This window comes from Salvelinus alpinus, chromosome 13 (assembly GCF_045679555.1).
Source record: "Salvelinus alpinus chromosome 13, SLU_Salpinus.1, whole genome shotgun sequence".
In the NCBI taxonomy this organism is placed as follows: domain Eukaryota; kingdom Metazoa; phylum Chordata; class Actinopteri; order Salmoniformes; family Salmonidae; genus Salvelinus; species Salvelinus alpinus.
In genome coordinates, this window is record NC_092098.1 from 43,514,502 (window position 1) to 43,535,912 (window position 21,411).

The 21,411-nt window shown below is 42.2% G+C and overlaps 1 protein-coding gene across 2 annotated transcripts in view; it reads left to right on the forward strand.

The window, feature by feature from the left end:
- LOC139537744 (follistatin-related protein 4-like) overlaps nucleotides 1-12,320 on the forward strand; it is a 237,334-nt gene extending 225,014 nt beyond the window's left edge. For both annotated transcript variants that reach the window (XM_071339454.1, XM_071339456.1), the window contains 3 exons: nucleotides 953-1,060; nucleotides 7,771-7,880; nucleotides 8,042-12,320. In XM_071339454.1, coding sequence (XP_071195555.1) covers nucleotides 953-1,060; nucleotides 7,771-7,880; nucleotides 8,042-8,750 — 927 coding nt within the window. In that variant the 3' untranslated portion in view covers nucleotides 8,751-12,320. The remainder of the gene's footprint in view (nucleotides 1-952; nucleotides 1,061-7,770; nucleotides 7,881-8,041) is intronic.
- Nucleotides 12,321-21,411: the final 9,091 nt, after the last annotated feature.

Consider the following 21,411-nt stretch of genomic DNA (forward strand, 5'->3'; position numbering starts at 1 on the left):
TGTATTTGTATTTACAGTGGTGTTTGTTCTTCACTGGTTGCCCTTTTCTTGTGGCAACAGGTCACAAATCTTGCTGCTGTGATTGCACACTGTGGTATTTCATCCAATAGATATGGGAGTTTATCAATTCTTTGTGGGTCTGTGTAATCTAAGGGAAATATGTGTCTCTAATATGGTCACACATTTGGCAGGAGGTTAGGAAGTGCAGCTCAGTTTCCACCTCATTTTGTGGGCAGTGTGCACATAGCCTGTTTCTTCTTGAAAGCCAGGTCTGCCTACAGCGACCTTTCTCAATAGCAAGGCTATGCTCACTGACTCTGTACATAGTCAAAGCTTTCCTTAAGTTTGGGTCAGTCACAGTGGTCAGGTATTCTGCCACTGTGTAATCTCTGTTTAGGGCCAAATAGCATTCTAGTTTGCTCCTGTTTTTGTTAATTTTGTTAAGTTATTATCTTTTTGTTTACTTATGATTTGGTTGGGTCTAATTGTGTTGCTGTCCCGGGGCTCTGTTTGTGTTTGTGAACAGCTTGCTTAGGGAGCTATTCTCCAGATTCATCTCTCTGTAGGTGATGGCTTTGTTATTGAAGGTTTGGGAATCGCTTCCTTTTAGGTGGTTGTAGAATTGAACAGCTCTTTTCTGGATTTTGATCATCTGCAGGTATCGGCCTAATTCTACTCTGCATGCATTATTTGGTGTTTTACATTGTACACTGAGGATATTTTAGCAAAATTCTGAAATCCGAGTCTCAATTTGGTGTTTTTCCCATTTTGTGAATTCTTGGTTGGTGAGCGGACCACAGACCTCACAACCAAAAAGGGCAATGGGTTCTATAACTGATTCAAGTATTTTTAGCCAGATCCTAATTGGTATGTTGAATTGTATGTTCCTTTTGATGGCATAAAAGGCCTTTCTTGCCTTGTCTCTCAGATCGTTCTCTCTCTCTCTCTTCAGGCGGTAGAGACAGACCCTTTCCCGGTGAAGCTGCTCTATGACAAGTCACATGACCAGGTCTGGGTTCTAAGCTGGGGCAGCATGGAGAAGTCCCACCCAACCTTACAGGTAAGGAGTTATTGGTGTGTGGTGTGTGCAGGTGAGTGTGTGACTCTATCTTGGTCCATTCGCGTGTCTATGCGTACGTGTGTATAAGTGAGTATTTGTTTGTGTGAGTATTTAATATATGTATGTTTTACAATATTTACCAGTCAGCAAACTGAAATTCACAGCTGTGGCACTGTAGGCGTGTGATCCAGTCCCTTTGGAGAGAATGTGTTGGAGACTTCACACTGTAGGCATGTGATCCAGTCCCTTTGGAGAGGATGTGTTGGAGACTTCACACTGTAGGCATGTGATCCAGTCCCTTTGGAGAGGATGTGTTGGAGACTTCACACTGTAGACATGTGATCCAGTCCCTTTGGAGAGGATGTGTTGGAGACTTCACACTGTAGGCATGTGATCCAGTCCCTTTGGAGAGGATGTGTTGGAGACTTCACACTGTAGGCATGTGATCCAGTCCTTTTGGAGAGGATGTGTTGGAGACTTCACACGTGAGGGATGATCACAGGTGTGGATGTGTTTCAGGCCCACAGGAGGTTTGGCCAATGGGAGCCCTGAGCTCACAGCTGGCTTATGCTTCTGGAAGAGCCATCATAGTGTTTATAGGGTTGAGGTAATAGAGGACAGCAACACAGCTCCATATACTACAACTGTCAAGGGATTACTTTGTCATTTTGCAACAGACACAACATGTTTATTGTTATTTTCCTCTTCCTTTGGAGGTTGTTATCCTATTAAAATGTTGTGAGAACATTCTGTTTGTCAGTAGTTGGTAGGTGGAGAGGAGGAAACAGTCTTATTAGCAAGGGAGAGAATGGAACGCTTGTCAGTTTGGGCTCATTGTGAAATCCTAATGTGTTCTCACTCCCCTGTCCAAGCGGGATGCAATGGGTCCCAAAGAAAGAGATAGAAAAGTGCCTTTTAAAAACAGCATTGCTATCTCAAACAAGGTGATTTTCTGCTCATTTAATTAATTCTTCAAATTGTTGTATAGTCTCAAACTGCTCTGCAGAAGTGTTCAGGTGAATTGTCAGAACTACTAAAACATGCCTGGTGTTCTGTAGTCGCTCAATAGTAATGAATAATTACAAAACGAAGCTTGAATCATTCAGTCTAGAATGCAATTTCAGGCAATCTGCATAACTGGCTGTAAGGCATATGGATCGCACCACAAATAAATGGCTTGATAATGTCATTATTATTTGGAATGCAAGAAATTGACGTGAGCATCAACAGTCCTGCTGTCTCCACTGGAGGCAATTCAAAATGTCAAACACCTCCTTTTTTAATTGCTCAATATCTCTAAGCAAACATGAGTGAGATTGACAATCCATTAGATAAGATTAATGAAGGAGCAGGGATGCTGAGAGGTGAGGATGTAGCTTAAGAGAATGTAGCTTAAATGCAGACCAGACAGGATTCATCTGATGACATTGAGGAGTTTACCACATTGAGGAGTTTACCACATAAGTCACCAGCTTCATTAATAAGTGCATCGACGACGACGTCGTCCCCACAGTGACCTTTCTTACTCTCAGACTGGTCTCACTGTCGATGTATGCACGTGCCGATCCTGGCTATTCAGAGACAGCAAATGATGCAGAGGTGAAAGAGAATGTGGGGTATGCTAACACTAGGGTTTAGAAACATGGCGACATGAGCTTACAACATATTACAGTGGCAAGATCACGGATTACAAAGGGAAACCCAGCCATGAGCTGCCCAGTGATGCGAGCCTACCAGATGAGCTAAATGCCTTCTATTCTCGCTTTCGAGGCAAGCAACATTAAGCCTTGCATGAGAGCACCAGCTGTTCTGGACGACTGTGTTATCTCGCTCTCCATAGAAGATGTGAGTAAGACCTTTATACAGGTTAACATTCAAAAGGCCGCTGGGCCACACAGATTACCAGGACGCGTACTCAGAGCATGCACTGACTAGCTGACAAGTGTCTTCACTGACATTTTCAACCTCTCCCTGACCCAACCAGATTCAGAGTGTTTAATAGTCACATGTACAGAGTTGCAGGTGTGATTGCAGGGTACAGTGAAAATATCAGCCAACATGCAGTGGACAAAATTAAATATTTTTTTTAAAATAGTAATAAAAACAACAATAGAAAAAGCACTATATACACATCATAACTGTAGCAGTCTGTAATAGCTACATATTTCAAGTAGCCAAGCAAAGTCCATGTACCCACGAATGCCAAGGTAACCTGTCTAAATGACTATTGCCCCGTAGCACTCACATCTGTAGCCATGAAATGCTTTGAAAGGCTGGTCATGGCTCACATCAACACCATCATCTCAGACACCCTGGACCCACTGCAATTCGCATACCGACCCAACAGATCCACAGATGATGCAATCTCATTACTCTACATTTCCCTCTCCCACCTGGACAAGAGGAACACCTATGTAGGAATACTGTTCACGCTGTTCATGCTGTTCATTGACTACAGCTCAGCGTTCAACACCATAGTGCCCACCAAGTTCATCACTAACCTCAGGACCCTGGGACTGAACGCTTCCCTCTGCAACTGAATCCTGGACTTCTTAACGGGCCGCCCTCAGGTGGTGATGGTAGGCAATAACACATCCACCACGCTGACCCTCAACACGGGGGCCCCTCAGGGGTGCATGATTAGTTCCTTTCTGTACTCCTTGTTCATCCACGACTGCGTTATTAAGATTGCTGACGACACGACTATAGTAGGCCTGATCACTGATGATGATGAGACAGCCTATAGGAAGGAAGTTATTGACCTGATAGTGTGGTGCCAGGACAACACCTCTCCCTCAACGTCAGCAAGACAAAGGAGCTGATCGTGGACTACAGGAAATGGAGGGCCGAGCACGCCCCGATCTACATCGACAGGGCTGTAGTCGAGCGGGTCGAGAGCTTCAAGTTCCTCGGTGTCCACATCATTAAGGAATTTACATGGTCCACACACACCAACACAGCTGTGAAGAAGGCGCAACAATGCCTCTTCCCCCTCCGGAGGCTGAAAAGCTTGGTATGGGCCCTCAGATCCTCAAAAAGTTATATAGCTGCACCATTGAGAGCATCTTGACTGGCTGCATCCCCACTTGGTATGGCAACTGCTTGGCATCCGACCACAAGGCGCTACAGAGGGTAGTGCGTAATGCTCAGTACATCACTGGGGCCGAGCTCCCTGCCATCCATGACCTCTATACCAGGCGGTGTCAGTGAAGGCCCTAAAAATTGGCAGACTCCAGCCACCCAAGGCATAGACTGTTCTCTCTGCTACTGAACGGCAAGTGGTACCGATGCACCAAGTCTGAAACCAACAGGACCCTGAACAGCTTCTACCCCCAAGCCATACTGTAAGACTGCTAAATGGTTAACCAAATAGCTACCAGGACAATCTCAATTGATCCTTTTTGCGCTAACTCTTTTGACTCATCACATACGCTTCTGCTACTGTTTACTATCTATCCTGTTGCCTAGTCATTTTTCCCTACCTATATGTACATATCTACCTCAATTACCTCGTACCCCTAACATTGACTCAGTACTGGTACCCAGTGTATATAGCCAAGTCATCATTACCCATTGTGTATTTATTCCTCCTGTTATTATTATTCTCTATGCATTGTTGGGAAGGGCCCATAAGTAAGAATTTCACTGTTAGTCTACACCTGGTGTTTTACGAAATATGTGACAAATAACATTTTATTGTATTTGATTTGATTTAAGATCCCATTTCACATTACTTCACCCTTATACTACAGTGTAATATTCATATTAAAGTGGGGACCTATAGGAGATAAAGCATTTCTTAATAGCATTGAGATTCACCAGTCTGCCTTGAAATGAGTGCAGTTCAATATAAAAGCCACTCAGTCAGTACAAACCAATTCCCCTTCAGGTATTAAAGTACAGTAGGAGTAATACAGTAGAGAAAATAACAGCTGAGGTAAAAACACAGTAACACTGTGTAACATGGTGCGTATGATCCATTAGGATGAGCGATGACAGGGTGATGGTATGAGTTTCCGAACACCCTGAGCGTGTGAGAGCATTACTTCCTGATTAGACATGAGTAATATTATGTATGAGTCCGATCATTAACTCTGGACCTTTGTAACAATGTAACAATTCTAATGCCCTTTTTTTAACAAGGTTTCTCTTCAAACCCTGTAGGGGTTAGAAGTACAAGGGGTATCTGTTTTTAAAAGTCGGTTATGAGCAGAGCTGATATGAGGGGCTCTGTAGCTATGTACACTGCGGTGGCAAAGGGAGCCGCATTAAACTTGTGTTATTTTCTCTGCGAGTAGTTCACTCACAAGAAGACAGCAAAATCCTAAATCTGGCCCACCACTGACAATGTGATGGTGTTAGCGCTTTAGTGAGGATGGCACAGACTTCAGATTAGTATCTATCAGTGGAGGCTCCTCTGAGGAGGAAGGGGAAGACCATCCTCCTCAGTAAATTTCATAAAATGACATTTTTTAAAACATTGAAAAATATATCCTTTTTAGATAAAATTATACTAAATGTATTCAAATGTCACCAAAGAATTAATTAAAACACAGTGTTTTGCAACGAAGGTCTACAGTAGCCTCAGCAGCACTCTGTAGGGTAGCACCATGGTGTAGCCATCCTCCTCTTGGTACATTGACTTCAATGCAACACTATCAACAAGGCAGGTCCTACAGGCCCTAGTTTTGTCGCACCTTGACTAATGTTCAGTCGTGTGGTCAAGTGCCACAAAAAAGGAATTAGGAAAATTGCAATTGGCTCAGAACAGGGCAGCACGGCTGGACCTTGGATGTACACAGAGAGCTAATATGAATAATATGAATGTCAATCTCTCCTGGCTCAAAATGGAGGAGAGATTGACTTCATCACTACTTGTATTTATGAGAGGTATTGACATGTTGAATGCACCGAGCTGTCTGTCTAAACTACTGGCACACAACACAAGCAGTAAAATTTGATTTTAAAAAACACCTTATGTACAGACACACAGGTACCATAGACTTACACAGTAATTATGACAACTTCCGCAGGACATCCTCCAACCTATCAGAGCTCTTGCAGCATGAACTGACATGTTGTCCACCCAACCAAAGATCAGAGAACAAATCTAGTACTGAAAGCGTGAGCTACAGCTAGCTAGCACTGCAGTGCATAAAATGTGGTGAGTAGTTGACTCGAAGTGAGAGAAAGACAATAGTTGAACAGTTTTCAACAAATTAATTTCTTCAAAAATGAAGAAGCAAGAGAGAGAGAGAGCGAGTCATTTTTTTAACTTTCAGTTTTCACTTACTAGTAAATGCAGCTCACTACTTTAGTTACTCAAACACCGGGCTCAAACAGAGGGATGGTATGCTAGCTAGCTGGCTATGACTATCCAAACCAACACTAGAACTCTTCCAAGTCAAAATAAGCTTTTGGTTTTATTAATTTATTGCCACCTGGGCCCACCGCTGTAACTGCTTACTGACTATACTCTATAATATTACTGCATGATTGTAGTGGGTTTACTAATGCATTAGTTCTATTAGCTATGTTGACTAGGACGTTACTTTAGCTAATATGGTGACAACGATGTAGGCTGTGTGTAGCGGTATGACATGGTTTGGCTTGGAAAGGTTTTTTCACCTGGTCACATACAGCTGATGTGTTGTTCATTGAAGTCCATGAATGAAGGGAAAAGGGGAGAGGAGGAGAGCATAGAGGCTAGAAGTAATACAACGTGGCTGCTATGAAAGTGATCTGTGTTTATGCATGATCAGAGGTGTATTCATTCTGCTGATTCTGTTGAAAAACATTTCTTAAACGGAAGCAAACGAAACTGAAAAAAAATAACTGAATTTGTCCAATGGAAACTCTCGTTTGCAACAGTTGGACTAATGATTATACCCTAGATAAGCTAGATGCAGGCAAGAGTGTGCAAGGCGGTATTGAATGTGTCACTATCTGTCTCTGTCTATGTCTATCTAAAATTGTCGTCTCAAATTTTTCTCTCCACCTGTGTACACCTACGTTGTACACTTTCATTCATAGGCTAGGTTGTAGCAACCTCATGATGGGTATAGGGAAAATTTGAGTGTCATGTAGTAGCCTAAACCTATCGATGTTACATTGAGCTGAGTGAAGGAATATGAATGACAGTCATCCAGCATGCTGTTATAGAAATAAGGCCATGCTCATAAAAAAAAATAATCATCCTCCTGCTTAATATACTGTTATGGAAGAACAAGTCGTTTGATTGGCTACTGCGGGGTCTGATGTATGGACAAGGCACATCCCACTAGTCCTTGACAGTGACCTGATAATGTAGAGTACCTGATGAAGCATGTGTCATGTACGTACTGGGGGGGGGGGGGGGGGGCAAAGAGAGTGGATGGATAGATCGTCCAATGAGAAATGGGTTTTGTCAGACCGATGCCTTTGACTTGTGAGATAGCAGCTTTATCTGTGTCTCTCCTAAAGCAACGATTACCCAATACAATCCTCTATCAGGTTTTGAGGTGAGGCCATATTGCATAAGCCTAACTATACTGCTCTATGTAGATCCTTATCTGCAATAGGATATACGGCAACATTAACATCTGACTGTTTTGCTGTTATGTTTCAGTACAGTTTCCGACCCATGCTTTCTCTTACTGTTCTCTGGCTGGGTAGGTGATACTTGTATTTGTATATTTCCTTTTCTCATGTTCTTCTTTGCTCTGTTCCAGGTGATTCCCCAGGCCAGTGTTGGAGAGGTGCACCACACCATCCGCACCCCCTTCCAGAGGGTTGATGACTTCTTCATCCCTCCAACCAACCTCATCATCACTCACGTCAGGTACGGATGTCCCGCTAACCTTAAACACCGGTGGTGAACTCACCACCTCATCATTGCAATCCCTCTCAAGTAGAGGAGAAAAGAGCATATTAGAATTTTAATGAGAATCCTCACCGCACTGTAATCACCATTAACCTTTCCCTTGAACTTTGTCATCTTAGGTTTGGCTTCGTCTTCCTCAAATCTGAACCCGCGGTGCATAAGATTGACTTAGAGACCTTCCACCGAGTCAAAACCATCAGCCTGAAGACCTACAGCTGTGTGCCCGTCAGCATGGCTTACACACACTTGAGTGGATTCTACTTCATCCAGTGCCAGTCTCAGAGCAGGGACCCCTCGTCAGCCCAGCCACAGCTCCTGATCGACAGTGTCACCGACACCGTCATTGGGCCCAACCTCAACATCACGGGCCAGCCCTACGTGTCCCCGAACGGCCGCTACATCGTTACCCCGGACCAGCAGCGCGGCAAGGTCAGAGTTCAGACAGTGTCCTTCCAGGGGGTGCTGGGTCTGAGCCGGGAATTGGACACCTCGCTCCTCGTGTCCGACCTGGTCTTCCAGCCTTCCTTCACTGAGTCCAATCAGTACACGGTGGTAGCTGCCTCTGGCTCAGGCATGGACCTGGTTTTCTCTGACCTGGCGTCAGGCCACAGCGAGGTCCTCAAGAGCCTCAAGGAGCCCCTGTCACCCCACACCTGGCCCTGGGGGGGGCCGAACAGAGTGGTGGTGTCCAGCGGACTGTTTGGCCAGTACCTGGTCACACCCTCAGCGGAATCCCTCTTTGTGTTGAACGGCAAACAGAAGACGCCCCACTGCGAGGTGTCAGACATCAAGAGAGGGAATACAGTGGTGTGGGTGGGAGAGGTATGAGAAATAGGGAAGAGAGAGAGAGAGAGATAGAGAGAGAAAGAGAGATCAGGCCAAAACACTTAAGATATATGTGGACATAAGTGGACTCAACCCTAGGACTGAGTGAGAGGAACACATGTCTAGGTTATTGTAACAAAAATACACAAAAAATTATAATTGAAAAAAATATTAAGAAAATCCTATTGTGATATTTTTACGGGGAGAAGGTGCGTGGGGAGGCCCTTCAGTGCAACAGTGATCTATGTGCACTTAACTGAGAGGAGTTATGCATTATAGCACTTCCTTGTAACACTGCAGATACATGTAACAGGAGAGGGATATAATGATGACGTTTTGAAAACATTAACTATGCACAATGCTCACTTTTTTAGAGTAAAGCTTTTTGGTTTCAAGATGTTTGTCGTTCACCAGTGCTGCAAATAGTCACAACAAGATGTCTGTCTGGCTTTAGTGTATACATGTGTTTTCAGTCCTTTTCAAAACCACTGCTCTCTGTTATTTGCCTTTGTCTGTGGAAATGGTATTGTACGCTTTCTCTAAAAGCTCTCATCCTGACCAACACATATAGGTTACTTTAAAACACATGTTGTACCCTATAAGTCATAACCTGTTACTTTCAAAAAAGACCACGTTTCCATCCATTAGCTAAGAACAGTGGATATCTAATAGCCTACAGTAGAAAACCCATTAAAACATGTTATTGTACAAAGACTAGATATGGTACAGTATACCAGCTCTTCCCCCTCAATCTCACACAGTAAACCTACTTCCAGTTTTGATCCGGTGACCTCCTAGTCCTCTGTCTACTAAGTCTAGCATTGTAAGGATCTTGTTCATCAGCATGGAGGTATTGTAAGTCCTATGTATCCTGTTTCTGCCCTATAGCTTGGTTCCATCACGCTCCATGACTGAAATCCAACTTCCCCTAAAGAATAGCTCGTCCTATTGCATTATTACTGGCTAGTGCTGTGTGCGACGAGCTAGTTACAGCAAAACAACACTATCAAAAAATACATAAACCGAGATAATCAGATTTGTTGTTCATGTTTGTGATTTATATATTTGCTAATACTTTACTCAATCTGACAGAAGCAGAGGCTTGATTATGTTTCCTAGACCACTGTTGCACTGAGAGAAATGTGTGTATTTCAGAAAGAGTGAGGCAGAGATGTGTAATATATATTCAAAAAGCTCAATTCGAAGCCCAAATTATTTTGCAGATGTCATGGAAAAACAACATTTCAGGAATTACCATCAAAAAGCATCAGGCACCCAGACCGCAGTACCTATCTTGCCACCAATACAGAGTAACTTCAGAATAATTCATACGAGTCACCACCAAAGGCTTCATCAGGACTGAGTGTTCCATATGCATGTACTGAGAGTTGAGGCTCATCACACTAATGTTATTTCAGAGCAATCAAAGGTGCATTGTCGACAAGGTAATTTCCTCTTGAATGACATCTGCAGCATTTACCATAAATGTGACCTCCGCGATCATCAGGAAAATGTACTTTAAAAGGTTCATTGTCACTGGTACAATGTGCTTGTCGTCAACGCGCCTCTGATTGAATCCCGGCCTTCGAGTGCACAGGATCACATACTGTACATTGCATACATTTTCTCTAACCAAGACCCTGGCTGTAGACCGAACCTCTTGGTGTGATGTTGACATTAGAGACACTGTTGTAGATATACATTGTTCTTAGTTAGATTAGAACACATTCAAACATGAACTGTAGAGTTTTCTTTATGCATTTCCTGTATTCTGGTTTTTGAGGGAAATGGTTTGTAAAAAAAAATCTAATAAAATGACCAAAAAAAGCTTGCAGCTGTGTCACACTATAAATTACTTTGAACATAAAATATATAAATATTCAGGGACAAATTTCCACCAAACACATACATCTGTTGCTAAGGTGAGGCCTAACTATGGTACAAAACCCCAAACTGTTCATTTTCCTGTGTATGTATTTGAATGTTACATGAAATTGTTTGTTTGTTGATGTTTGGGCTCTGGATTTGGCTCTTTTTGCGGAGCAGTTTCACATTTCAAATGGTATCCTGACACCTGGACAGCACGGCTCTGAAAATTGTACAATATTCTTCTTCGATCCAAAGCCCAATTGAGACAGTGTAGCTTTCTGTCTGAAACCAGGCAAGAGTCATTTCTAACTGTGGAGTGCCATTTGTAGTGCTCAGAAGAGTGGCACAGACCAGTCAATGATAAACATCGTTTTTTCTGTTGAGTCAGGATGTGGTGAGTGGTAATAGGTTTTGAGTTGCCCCCCTACCCCTCAAAATAATAGCTCAAGACCCTGTTGAGATTTGAGACATTGACTAAACACTAAGAATATATCAGCACTGTGGTGATAGTTGGCTGAAACATGCATCTTTGTTACCATCCCTAAGACCTGGCTAATCAAAAACAAGCTGTACCTGCTTCTACATCTCATATTGTAAACAGAGCTGCACAGTCCTTTAAGAACTCAAACAGAGCTGCACAGTCATTTAAGAACTCAAACAGAGCTGCACAGTCCTTTAAGAACTCAAACAGAGCTGCACAGTCATTTAAGAACTCAAACAGAGCTGCACAGTCCTTTAAGAACTCAAACAGAGCTGCACAGTCCTTTAAGAACTAAAACAGAGCTGCACAGTCCTTTAAGAACTCAAACAGAGCTGCACAGTCCTTTAAGAACTCAAACAGAGCTGCACAGTCCTTTAAGAACTCAAACAGAGCTGCACAGTCCTTTAAGAACTCAAAGTTCTTATCAGATCTTAATTAATACAGGCTCAACTAAGTATATTCAAATCAGCAGATATGTCACTTTTCTTTTAAATGAATATCAACAACACAAGATGCCTAAATTAGAGGATACATGTGTGCTGTTCTAAGATCTTTAGTAACCTAGGTAACCTTAAAGGCTTTTAGCTGTATCCGTGCTGGTTTATCTCTATGCAACACATTCTCATTGTTAAGGCAATTACTGTTGTATGATGTATGTGTTTTGTGAGCATAATCCTGTACGTTACATCAGTATTTTCTATAGTGAGTGAATTTTTCCCAAGAAGACATTAAAACCTGAGTTTGGGTGTTTAAACGGATCATTTGTCATCCAATTGTTAAGTCCACTGATCATTCTTGTTGTCCACTCGCAAACTGTGAAGGGATGGTTCCTTCAATGTTTCCTCCACACCTTTCCATGACAATGTGTGTCTCAATCTTCCATTCAAACTATTATCAACATTTTGTTAAAAACTTTCTCTCGTCTTTGTTCGATTTCGATGTACAGTTGGTAACAATTTGGCCGCATATGGATGATTTGATTCCATTTTTTTTTTTTTATATTCAGAGAAACGTTTTAATATTTTTTAGTTGCGTCATCGGAACTGAAATGTAATGAACAGGTGTCTATACCCCATATTATCCACAGACAAGACCCATCTCACCAGTGATGTATTTGAATTAGCATTGACTGTAAGGACAAGACATCAATTGTATTGTGTTGCCTGGGATGTAACTTTTCTTTCCCCCTTGTTTTACAATAAAATATGAAAATTAAGTACTTACCAAGAAGCGTCTTGTCTTTAAAAACATGCTACAGAATGGGTAAATAATTATACCCATAAGAAGGTGCCTAGATTCTCTTTAGATGCTATTCATTTAATCTCCCAATCTAGGGATGCCAAAACAGAGGAAAAAATAGAACATGCAGAGGTTATTTCTGTTGTGGAGGTGCACCACTGTCTCTTAAGTTATAATTGGAGGTTGAAACATGGTGGACCAAAAGCAGGGCTTCCAAAAAAAGTTATCTGATTTTATAATCCCATATAACTGTGCTTTGAAGGAGTCAAGGAGTCTACAACAATATTGATGAATCGTAGGTTCTTTGCCACTCATCAATTACCTGATGACCCCACCTACTCCACCCCTGTCCCTCTCTAAGCCATTGTCATTCTTAATCCTCGTTTATACCTGGCGCTAACATGCGTCCTTTGTCCTGATCTTGTCCACATTCTGATTGTGTCTACATTTCCAGACAGGTGTAGATGATTAAAAGACACAATGTGATCTGATTGTGATCACATCTTCCCGACCACCTTTGGAGGTAGTCAAGCACGCATTGTGTCTGGATATCAATCAAGCGTGAACAGATCTGGATGGTCAAACCTTTTAAATCATCATTATACCAGCCTCTAAAATGATTGACAGGTATAGAGGCAGAACCATCATTCCTCTGTACCATAGCATCCTCCCTCCACTCCTAGTAGCACCATTGATTTATGGCATCAGACATTGTCTTAATAATAAAAATAAACACAGTCATATTATTTTGAAGTAATATGCATACAGGGAGGCACCAGACAATCTGGTCACAATGCGGACGGTTAAGAGACGCATTTTAATACAATGTGTAGTTCATATTGATCAGATGATAAAACTCATATATTACCGCAAGGTGTAAACGAGGCTTTAGTGTCAGACAACTGCTGTGATAGCTAGCTGGCAACTGGCCTTCAGACTTGTGGAAGTTTATGTAATCTATAGGCTTCAATGTTCAACATGGTCTCCGATCCATGTTCATTACTTACAGCAATGTGCTTGTGAGGGACACGGTCAATATCCTCTTCATCAGCATCAGGTTTCCCAGGACACACAGTCCCTTCCCAGGCAGAGCCAAGCGGATCAGGATGGTGGCTCAAACCACAGAGCATGACAAACTGATCACACGGCCAATTACCACCCTGTTCACTCTGCCTGTGTCCCAAAAGGTACCTTATTCCCTATGTAGTGCACTACACTCTTAGAAAAAAAGGTTCCAAAGCGTTCTTTGGCTGTCCCCATAGGACAACCCTTTTTAGTTCCAGGTAGAACCCTTTTTGCTTCCAGGTAGAACCCTTTTGGGTTCCATGTAGAACCCTCTCTGGAACGGGTTCTTTCTGGAACCAAAAAGGATTTTACCTGGAACCAATAGGATTCTACCTGGAACCAAAAATAGTTCTTCAAAGGGTTCTCCGATGGGGACAGCCGAAGAATCCTTTTAGGTTACTAAGAGTGTACTTTTGATCAGGGCACATAGGGCTCTGGTCAAAAGTTGTGCACTATGTAGGGAATACAGACATAGGATCTTAATTTGATCACCCTTTTGCAGGAGAGCTTGTAGTATATTTGAGGTTTATAAAGGCTTCTAAAGTTTGTAATTTCCACTTTGAAAATTTCCCTTATGAAAAATGTATATACCCCTACAAAAATGTCCATTAATTATAATCCACATAATAATTTCCTGTTGTTGGAAACCCAAATTGGTCTACACGGACAAGTTCTGGCCTGGTTTAGATCTTATCTGTCGAAAAGATATCAGTTTGTCTCTGTGGATGGTTTGTCCTCTGACAAATCAACTGTACATTTCGGTGTTCCTCAATGTTCCGTTTTAGGACCACTATTGTTTTCACTATATATTCTACCTCTTGTTGATGTCATTCAGAAACATAATGTTAACTTTCACTGCTATGCGGATGACACACAGCCGTACATTTCGATGAAACATGGTGAAGCCCCAAAATTGCCCTCGCTAGAAGCCTGTGTTCCAGACATAAGGATGTGGATGGCTGCAAATGTTCTACTTTTAAACTCGGACAAAACAGAGATGCTTGTTCTAGGTCCCAAGAAACAAAGATATCTTCTGTTGAGTCTGACAATTAATCTTGATGGTTGTACAGTCGTCTCAAATAAAACTGTGAAGGACCTCGGCGTTACTCTGGACCCTGATCTCTCTTTTGACGAACATATCAAGACTGTTTCAAGGACAGCTTTTTTCCATCTACGTAGCATTGCAAAAATCAGAAACTTTCTGTCCAAAAATGATGCAGAAAAATTAATCCATGCTTTTGTCACTTCTAGGTTAGACTACTGCAATGGTCTACTTTCCGGCTACCCGGATAAAGCACTAAATAAACTTCAGTTAGTGCTAAACACGGCTGCTAGAATCCTGACTTGAACCAAAAAAAAATATCATATTACTCCAGTGCTAGCATCTCTACATTGGCTTCCTGTTAAGGCAAGGGCTGATTTCAAGGTTTTATTGCTAACCTACAAAGCATTACATGGGCTTGCTCCTACCTATCTTTCCGATTTGGTCCTGCCGTACATACCTACACGCACACTACGGTCACAAGACGCAGGCCTCCAAACTGTCCCTAGAATTTCTAAGCAAACAGCTGGAGGCAGGGCTTTCTCCTATAGAGCTCAATTTTTATGGAATGGTCTGCCTAACCATGTGAGAGACTCATCTCTTTGGTAGGTCCTATGATTGAGTGTAGTCTGGCCCAGGAGTGTGAAGGTGAACGGAAAGGCACTGGAGCAACGAACCGACCTTGCTGTCTCTGCCTGGCCAGTTCCCCTCTCTCCACTGGGATTCTCTGCCTCTAACCCTATTACAGGGGCTGAGTCACTGGCTAACTGGTGCTCTTTCATGCCGTCCCTAGGAGGGGTGCGTCACTTGAGTGGGTTGAGTCACTGACGTGATCTTCCTGTCTGGGTTGACGCCCGCTCTTGGGTTGTGCCGTGGCAGAGATCTTCGTGGGCTATACTCGGCCTTGTAGTGATCCCTCTAGTGGGTGGGGTTATATCCTGCCTGTTTGGCCCTGTCCGGGGGTATCGTCGGATGGGGCCACAGTGGCTCCCGACCTCTCCTGTCTCAGCCTCCAGTATTTATGCTGCAGTAGTTTATGTGTCGGGGGGCTAGGGTCAGTCTGTTATATCTGGAGTATTTCTCCTGTCTTATCCGGTGTCCTGTGTGAATTTAAGTATGCGCTCTCTAATTCTCTCTTTCTCTCTTTTTTTCACTCTTTCTTTCTTTCTCTCTCGGAGGACCTGAGCCCTAGGACCATGCCTCAGGACTACCTGGCCTGATGACTCCTTGCTGTCCCCAGTCTACCTGGCCGTGCTGCTGCTCCAGTTTCAACTGTTCTGCCTGCGGCTATGGAACCCTGACCTATTCACCGGACGTGCTGCCTGTCCCAGACCTGCTGTTTTCAACTCTCTAGAGACAGCAGGAGCGGTAGAGATACTCTGAATGATCGGCTATGAAAAGCCAACTGACATTTACTCTTGAGGTGCTGACCTGTTGCACCCTCGACAACCACTGTGATTATTATTATTTGACCCTGCTGGTCATCTATGAACATTTGAACATCTTGGCCATGTTCTGTTATAATCTCCACCCGGCACAGCCAGAAAAGTACTGGCCACCCTTCATAGCCTGGTTCCTCTCTAGGTTTCTTCCTAGGTTCTGGCCTTTCTAGGGAGTTTTTCCTAGCCACCGTGCTTCTACACCTGCATTGCTTGCTGTTTGGGGTTTTAGGCTGGGTTTCTGTACAGCACTTTGAGATATCAGCTGATGTAAGAACGGCTTTATAAATACATTTGATTTGATTTGCTGCAGGATTATTTTCCTGCTGTAGCAAACTGGCTCAAATTAAGGGTTCTATTTTGGACACATCCACCGCCTCCATCTCCCAGGATTCCAGGCACCAACAGGATAGAACGCAGAAGTATCGCGGAAGATCTGTGTTAAAATGTCATAGCCATTTCCGATTGAGCTGACTGACATATGCAGCGTTTACCATGAATTCAGTCTCTGCGAACATCTCTCTCATCATATTATGCAGACAGCAATCACAAACAAGTCAGAATGGGAATGATGCTCTCTCTCCGTTATACTCAGGACAAACAAGGCCATTTTCAAACTGTATGTTTTATATTTCTGGCACTTCTGAGTTGAGAAACACCAACATGAATAATTATTACAAAGTTAGAATAGTGTGTTTGTGTCCCTCTCCAAGCCATGTCTACATTGTATGAAATCTGAACCTGTGAGGTTATATATTTTTTATTTAACCTTTAGGTTTAAATACAATATTGTTCAAAATGTAATAGCAAACACTTCCTCCAGATAGTTTTTTGACAGAAGTTCACTGAATCCACTGCTTTTATTTGTTGAATCATGTTCTATCTCTGTAGGACAACAGACACGTTTTAGTGGAAATAGCAGAGGATTAAGTGTTAGCTCTCTTCCAAGCAGCAGTAGCAGCATGCTACCTAATGGCATATTGTATCTTCATTAGGTCCATAGACGGGTATGTGGATGTCCCCATTTCCATAGGCAATCAGGGCTAATATCAACATCAGCTAAGGTCCTGGCTCTTAAGTAGTTGTGCAGACACCATCTCCACTATGTTCTTTCTTAAAGGAAGTAGAGGGAGGCCAATAGACGTAACGCCATTCTATGTGATAATTGACTGTGATAACAAAACAAGTCATCTTATCTCTTATAGCAAAAGACAGAAACTGATGTTAATCAACAAGCCATGTTGGTATTGTAGACCATAAAAAAACATAAGGTCCTCTTTGAACCTATACTGTGATTTCAAATTCAAACCAGTAAAAGAGCAGCCGTATAAAAACAGACAGTATAGGAGCCCCAACGATGTACTTAGCTGTGGCTCTGATCCAGAATCACTGTGAGCTGATGAGGGGTTTGGCTTCTTCCCCTTCAATGGGCAGTCATCCAGGGAGCAGCCATTTACATATAGACCTGGGCCCACATCCACAAAGCATCTCAGCGCCTGAGTGCTGATGTAGGATCTGTCCATATAATCTTATTCAGTATGATCTAAAACTGATCCAAGATCAGCACGCCTACCCTGAGACATTTTGTGGATACGGGCCCAGCACCGTGTCGGAGGAGAGGAGCTAAAACTGATCCAAGATCAGCACGCCTACCCTGAGACATTTTGTGGATACGGGCCCAGCACCGTGTCGGAGGAGAGGAGCTAAAACTGATCCAAGATCAGCACGCCTACCCTGAGACATTTTGTGGATACGGGCCCAGCACCGTGTCAGAGGAGAGGAGCTAAAACTGTCTGATAAAAATGCTTAGAAATGACGTTTCGTTCCGCCGGAGAATTAGGTACATATATAAAACATGAAATAGAAAAATATTTGGCCCATCACAGATATTATTAGAGTCGTAATCCATGGTGTTGACAGTAGAAGCAAGAACTGTGATATGACTTCATTTTTCAACAGATGGCTTAAATGTTTAATGAACAGATTCATGTTCTGTCTCTACTTCGTTATATCTTTGAGTTATAGAATTTAATAAGCATTATAGCCCAGTTGCATATTGCTATTCAAATATCTGTTTGTGTAAATGAGTTCTGAAGTGACTAAGTCCAAGAAGAGTACGTTCGCATTTTTCAGTGGAGTGAGGCTGAGTGGAGAATAAACACTGTAATATCAACAAAGTCCGTTCCCATTTGGTTTTTCCTGCAGCATATGTTTTATTGATGCAGGCATCAGATCCGGAATCAGATCAGGCTGTCATGGGGTAAGTGATCAATGAGCAGAGAATGGGTCTCTCCTGGCCCCTCCTTCACCGGCTAGCTTTACGCTAATCAAGTTAGAGCTCATTATCTGGCAATTCCCAATAAACTCCACGTTAATACTGATGAAAGCAGAGACGGATGGAAATGAGTATTGAGAAAAATGTGTAAATCACATTTTAATTATGCCGGCTGTGGTAATATAATAGGGCCTAATGAAAATAATGTTTTGCTGCTGTGCTGACAGTGTGACATTTACCCAGCTGGTGATTTGTGAGGGAGGGAGGGGAGGGGTGTGGACGAGAGGGGACCAATAGGGGGCTTTAGGGGGGTTTAAGGGGGCTGGGGGTGTCCTTGATGGATTCAGTGAACGGAATCCCATTCTGGAGCTGCTGAGGTGTTGCATTGAGACAGCCCAAAGGAGGTGGCCAGAGACTGAAAACCTTGACCTTCCATTCCACTCTGCCTAGTACCGAATCACATTGGCTAGATGCCAAAAGAGGAAATGAAAGGGAAGTTGTGGATAATGTGGATAGACTGAACTGACAGCCACTTATTGTAATCATCAATACATTTGTATATAACGAGTTGGGCCATTGCGGTTTCTGCATTATGATGCATTTACATGACACTACAACATTCTATGGCAGCCATGTTAACTCCCCATTAACATTACATGGGTAACATTTAAACAATGTTAAACAACGGGTGGGTCTAATCCTGAATGCTGATTGGTTAAAACCGCATCCCAGCCGGCTAAATCTATGATGTTAAAAGCCTATTTACTCTGTTCCATCTGACTGCACAATCCACTGTCTCGTCAGCCCAGACAGGCAATTGAAACGTTTGACCTCCACTATAAAAAGCATCTAGACATTATATCTCATTTCTTTTTGACCAACATTTAGTTTTCAACAGCGGAGATTTATATAAGCCTTGCTGTCTGATTCTCTGACATGTGCAACATTGTTCCAATATAAACATTTGATCTCCAGCTGTCCCATAGTAATGAACGTGACGGGAGTCGAGAGTCCGGATGAGACAGACAGGCAGGCAGCTTTTCTCAGCCAGTCGAAATCATGAATCAGCATCATTTTTATGGACATATACAAAGAAATATCAATAGAAAACAGGTCAAATGAAATGAAGTGCAGCTAGTTTGCAGTCTTTCCAGCTTCAGTTTGAAGTGTTTGTGTTAGCTGTGTTGTTGGCTGTGTTGTTGGCTACTGTAGCTCCCCTGAATAACACTGTCCTGACGAGAGAGCACATTTTCTATGCCAGGGGAAATCGCTCCTCATTAGCTCACTGTTATGGATGTATCCAAATAAATGTCACTACAAATGCACCTACTCTGTTGTTATTCTGGCTGCACTGTTTGAATTGACTGTAAGTTAGCCGTAGTTGGCTAGCTAGCAAGAGATAAGAACGTTACCAGCCTGTATGACAATATAACATTTAGAACGAACGACTGGGTCGTGTCCATAGATACAGAACAAAAAGACTTAACGACTCGGTCGCGTCTCTGGCAACCAAACCGATAGAACAAAAGACCAGCCGGTTAGGGTAGCAAACAAACAGCGGCTTCTCGGGCATTATCACTTAACTATGTAACTAAAGGTCTCGAATTAGAACAATATTCAAAGTTATTGTAAAAGTTGGCCCAACTCTCTAAATATATGGCTCTGCAAGTGGGTATTGGGGGAGGAAGAAAGGGAGCTAATGATGATAAAATAAAGTTGGAGGTGTAATGGAGGTGATTTAGATGTATTAGAGTTGTATTAGATGTGTATTAGAGATATGTTAGAGGTATATTAGAGGTGTATTAGAGTTGTATTAGAGGTGTATTAGAGATGTATTAGAAGTGTTAGAGGTGTATTAGAGGTGTATTAGATGTATTAGAGGTGTATTACAGGTGTAATAGAGGTGTTTTAGTGATATATTACAGGTATTAGAGGTGTATTAGGTGTATTAGAGGTATTAGAGGTGTATTAGAGATATGTTAGAGGTGTATTAAAGGTGTATTAGAGGTGTATTAGAGTTGTATTAGAGGTGTATTAGAGATGTATTAGAGATGTATTAGAGGTTTGTTAGATGTAATAGATGTATTCGAGGTGTGTTAGAGGTGTATTAGAGTGGTGTCAGAGTGGATTAGAGATGTATTAGAGGTGTATTAGAGGTGTAATAGAGGTGTTTTAGATGTATTAGAGGTGTATTAGAGGTGTAATAGAGGTGTTTTAGCGATATATTAGAGGTATTAGAGGTGTATTAGGTGTATTAGAGGTGTATTAGAGATATGTTAGAGGTGTATTAAAGGTGTATTAGAGGTGTATTAGAGTTGTATTAGAGGTGTATTAGAGATGTATTAGAGGTGTATTAGAGGTTTGTTAGATGTAATAGATGTATTCGAGGTGTATTAGGTATATTAGAGATGTATTAGAGGTGTATTAGAGGTGCGTTAGAAATGTATTAGAGGTGTATTAGAGATGTATTAGAGGTGTATTAGAGAGGTGTTAGAGGTGTATTAGAGGTGTATTAGAGATGTTTTAGAGGTGTATTAGAGGTGTATTAGAGGTGTATTAGAGGTGCGTTAGAGGTGTATTAGAGATGTATTCGAGGTGTATTAGAGGTGTATTAGATGTGTTAGAGATGTATTAGAGGTGAAGTAGAGGTGGTAGGTGTATTAGAGGTTTAAGAGGTGTATTAGAGTTGTGTTAGAGGTGTATTAGAGATGTTTTAGAGGTGTATTAGAGGTGTATTAGAGGTGTTAGAGATGTATTAGAGGTGTATTAGAGATGTTTTAGGGGTGTATTAGAGGTGTATTAGATGTGTTAGAGATGTATTAGAGGTGAATTAGAGGTGAATTAGAGGTGTATTAGAGGTGTATTAGATGTGTTAGAGGTGTATTAGAGGTGTATTAGAGATGTTTTAGAGGTGTATTAGAGGTGTATTAGATGTGTTAGAGGTGTATTAGAGGTGAAGTAGAGGTGGTAGGTGTATTAGAGGTTTAAGAGGTGTATTCGAGTTGTGTTAGAGGTGTATTAGAGATGTTTTAGAGGTGTATTAGAGGTGTATTAGAGGTGCGTGAGAGGTGTATTAGAGATGTATTAGAGGTGTATTAGAGAGGTGTTAGAGGTGTATTAGAGGTGTATTAGAGATGTTTTAGAGGTGTATTAGAGGTGTATTAGAGGTGTATTAGAGGTGCGTTAGAGGTGTATTAGAGATGTATTCGAGGTGTATTAGAGGTGTATTAGATGTGTTAGAGGTGTATTAGAGG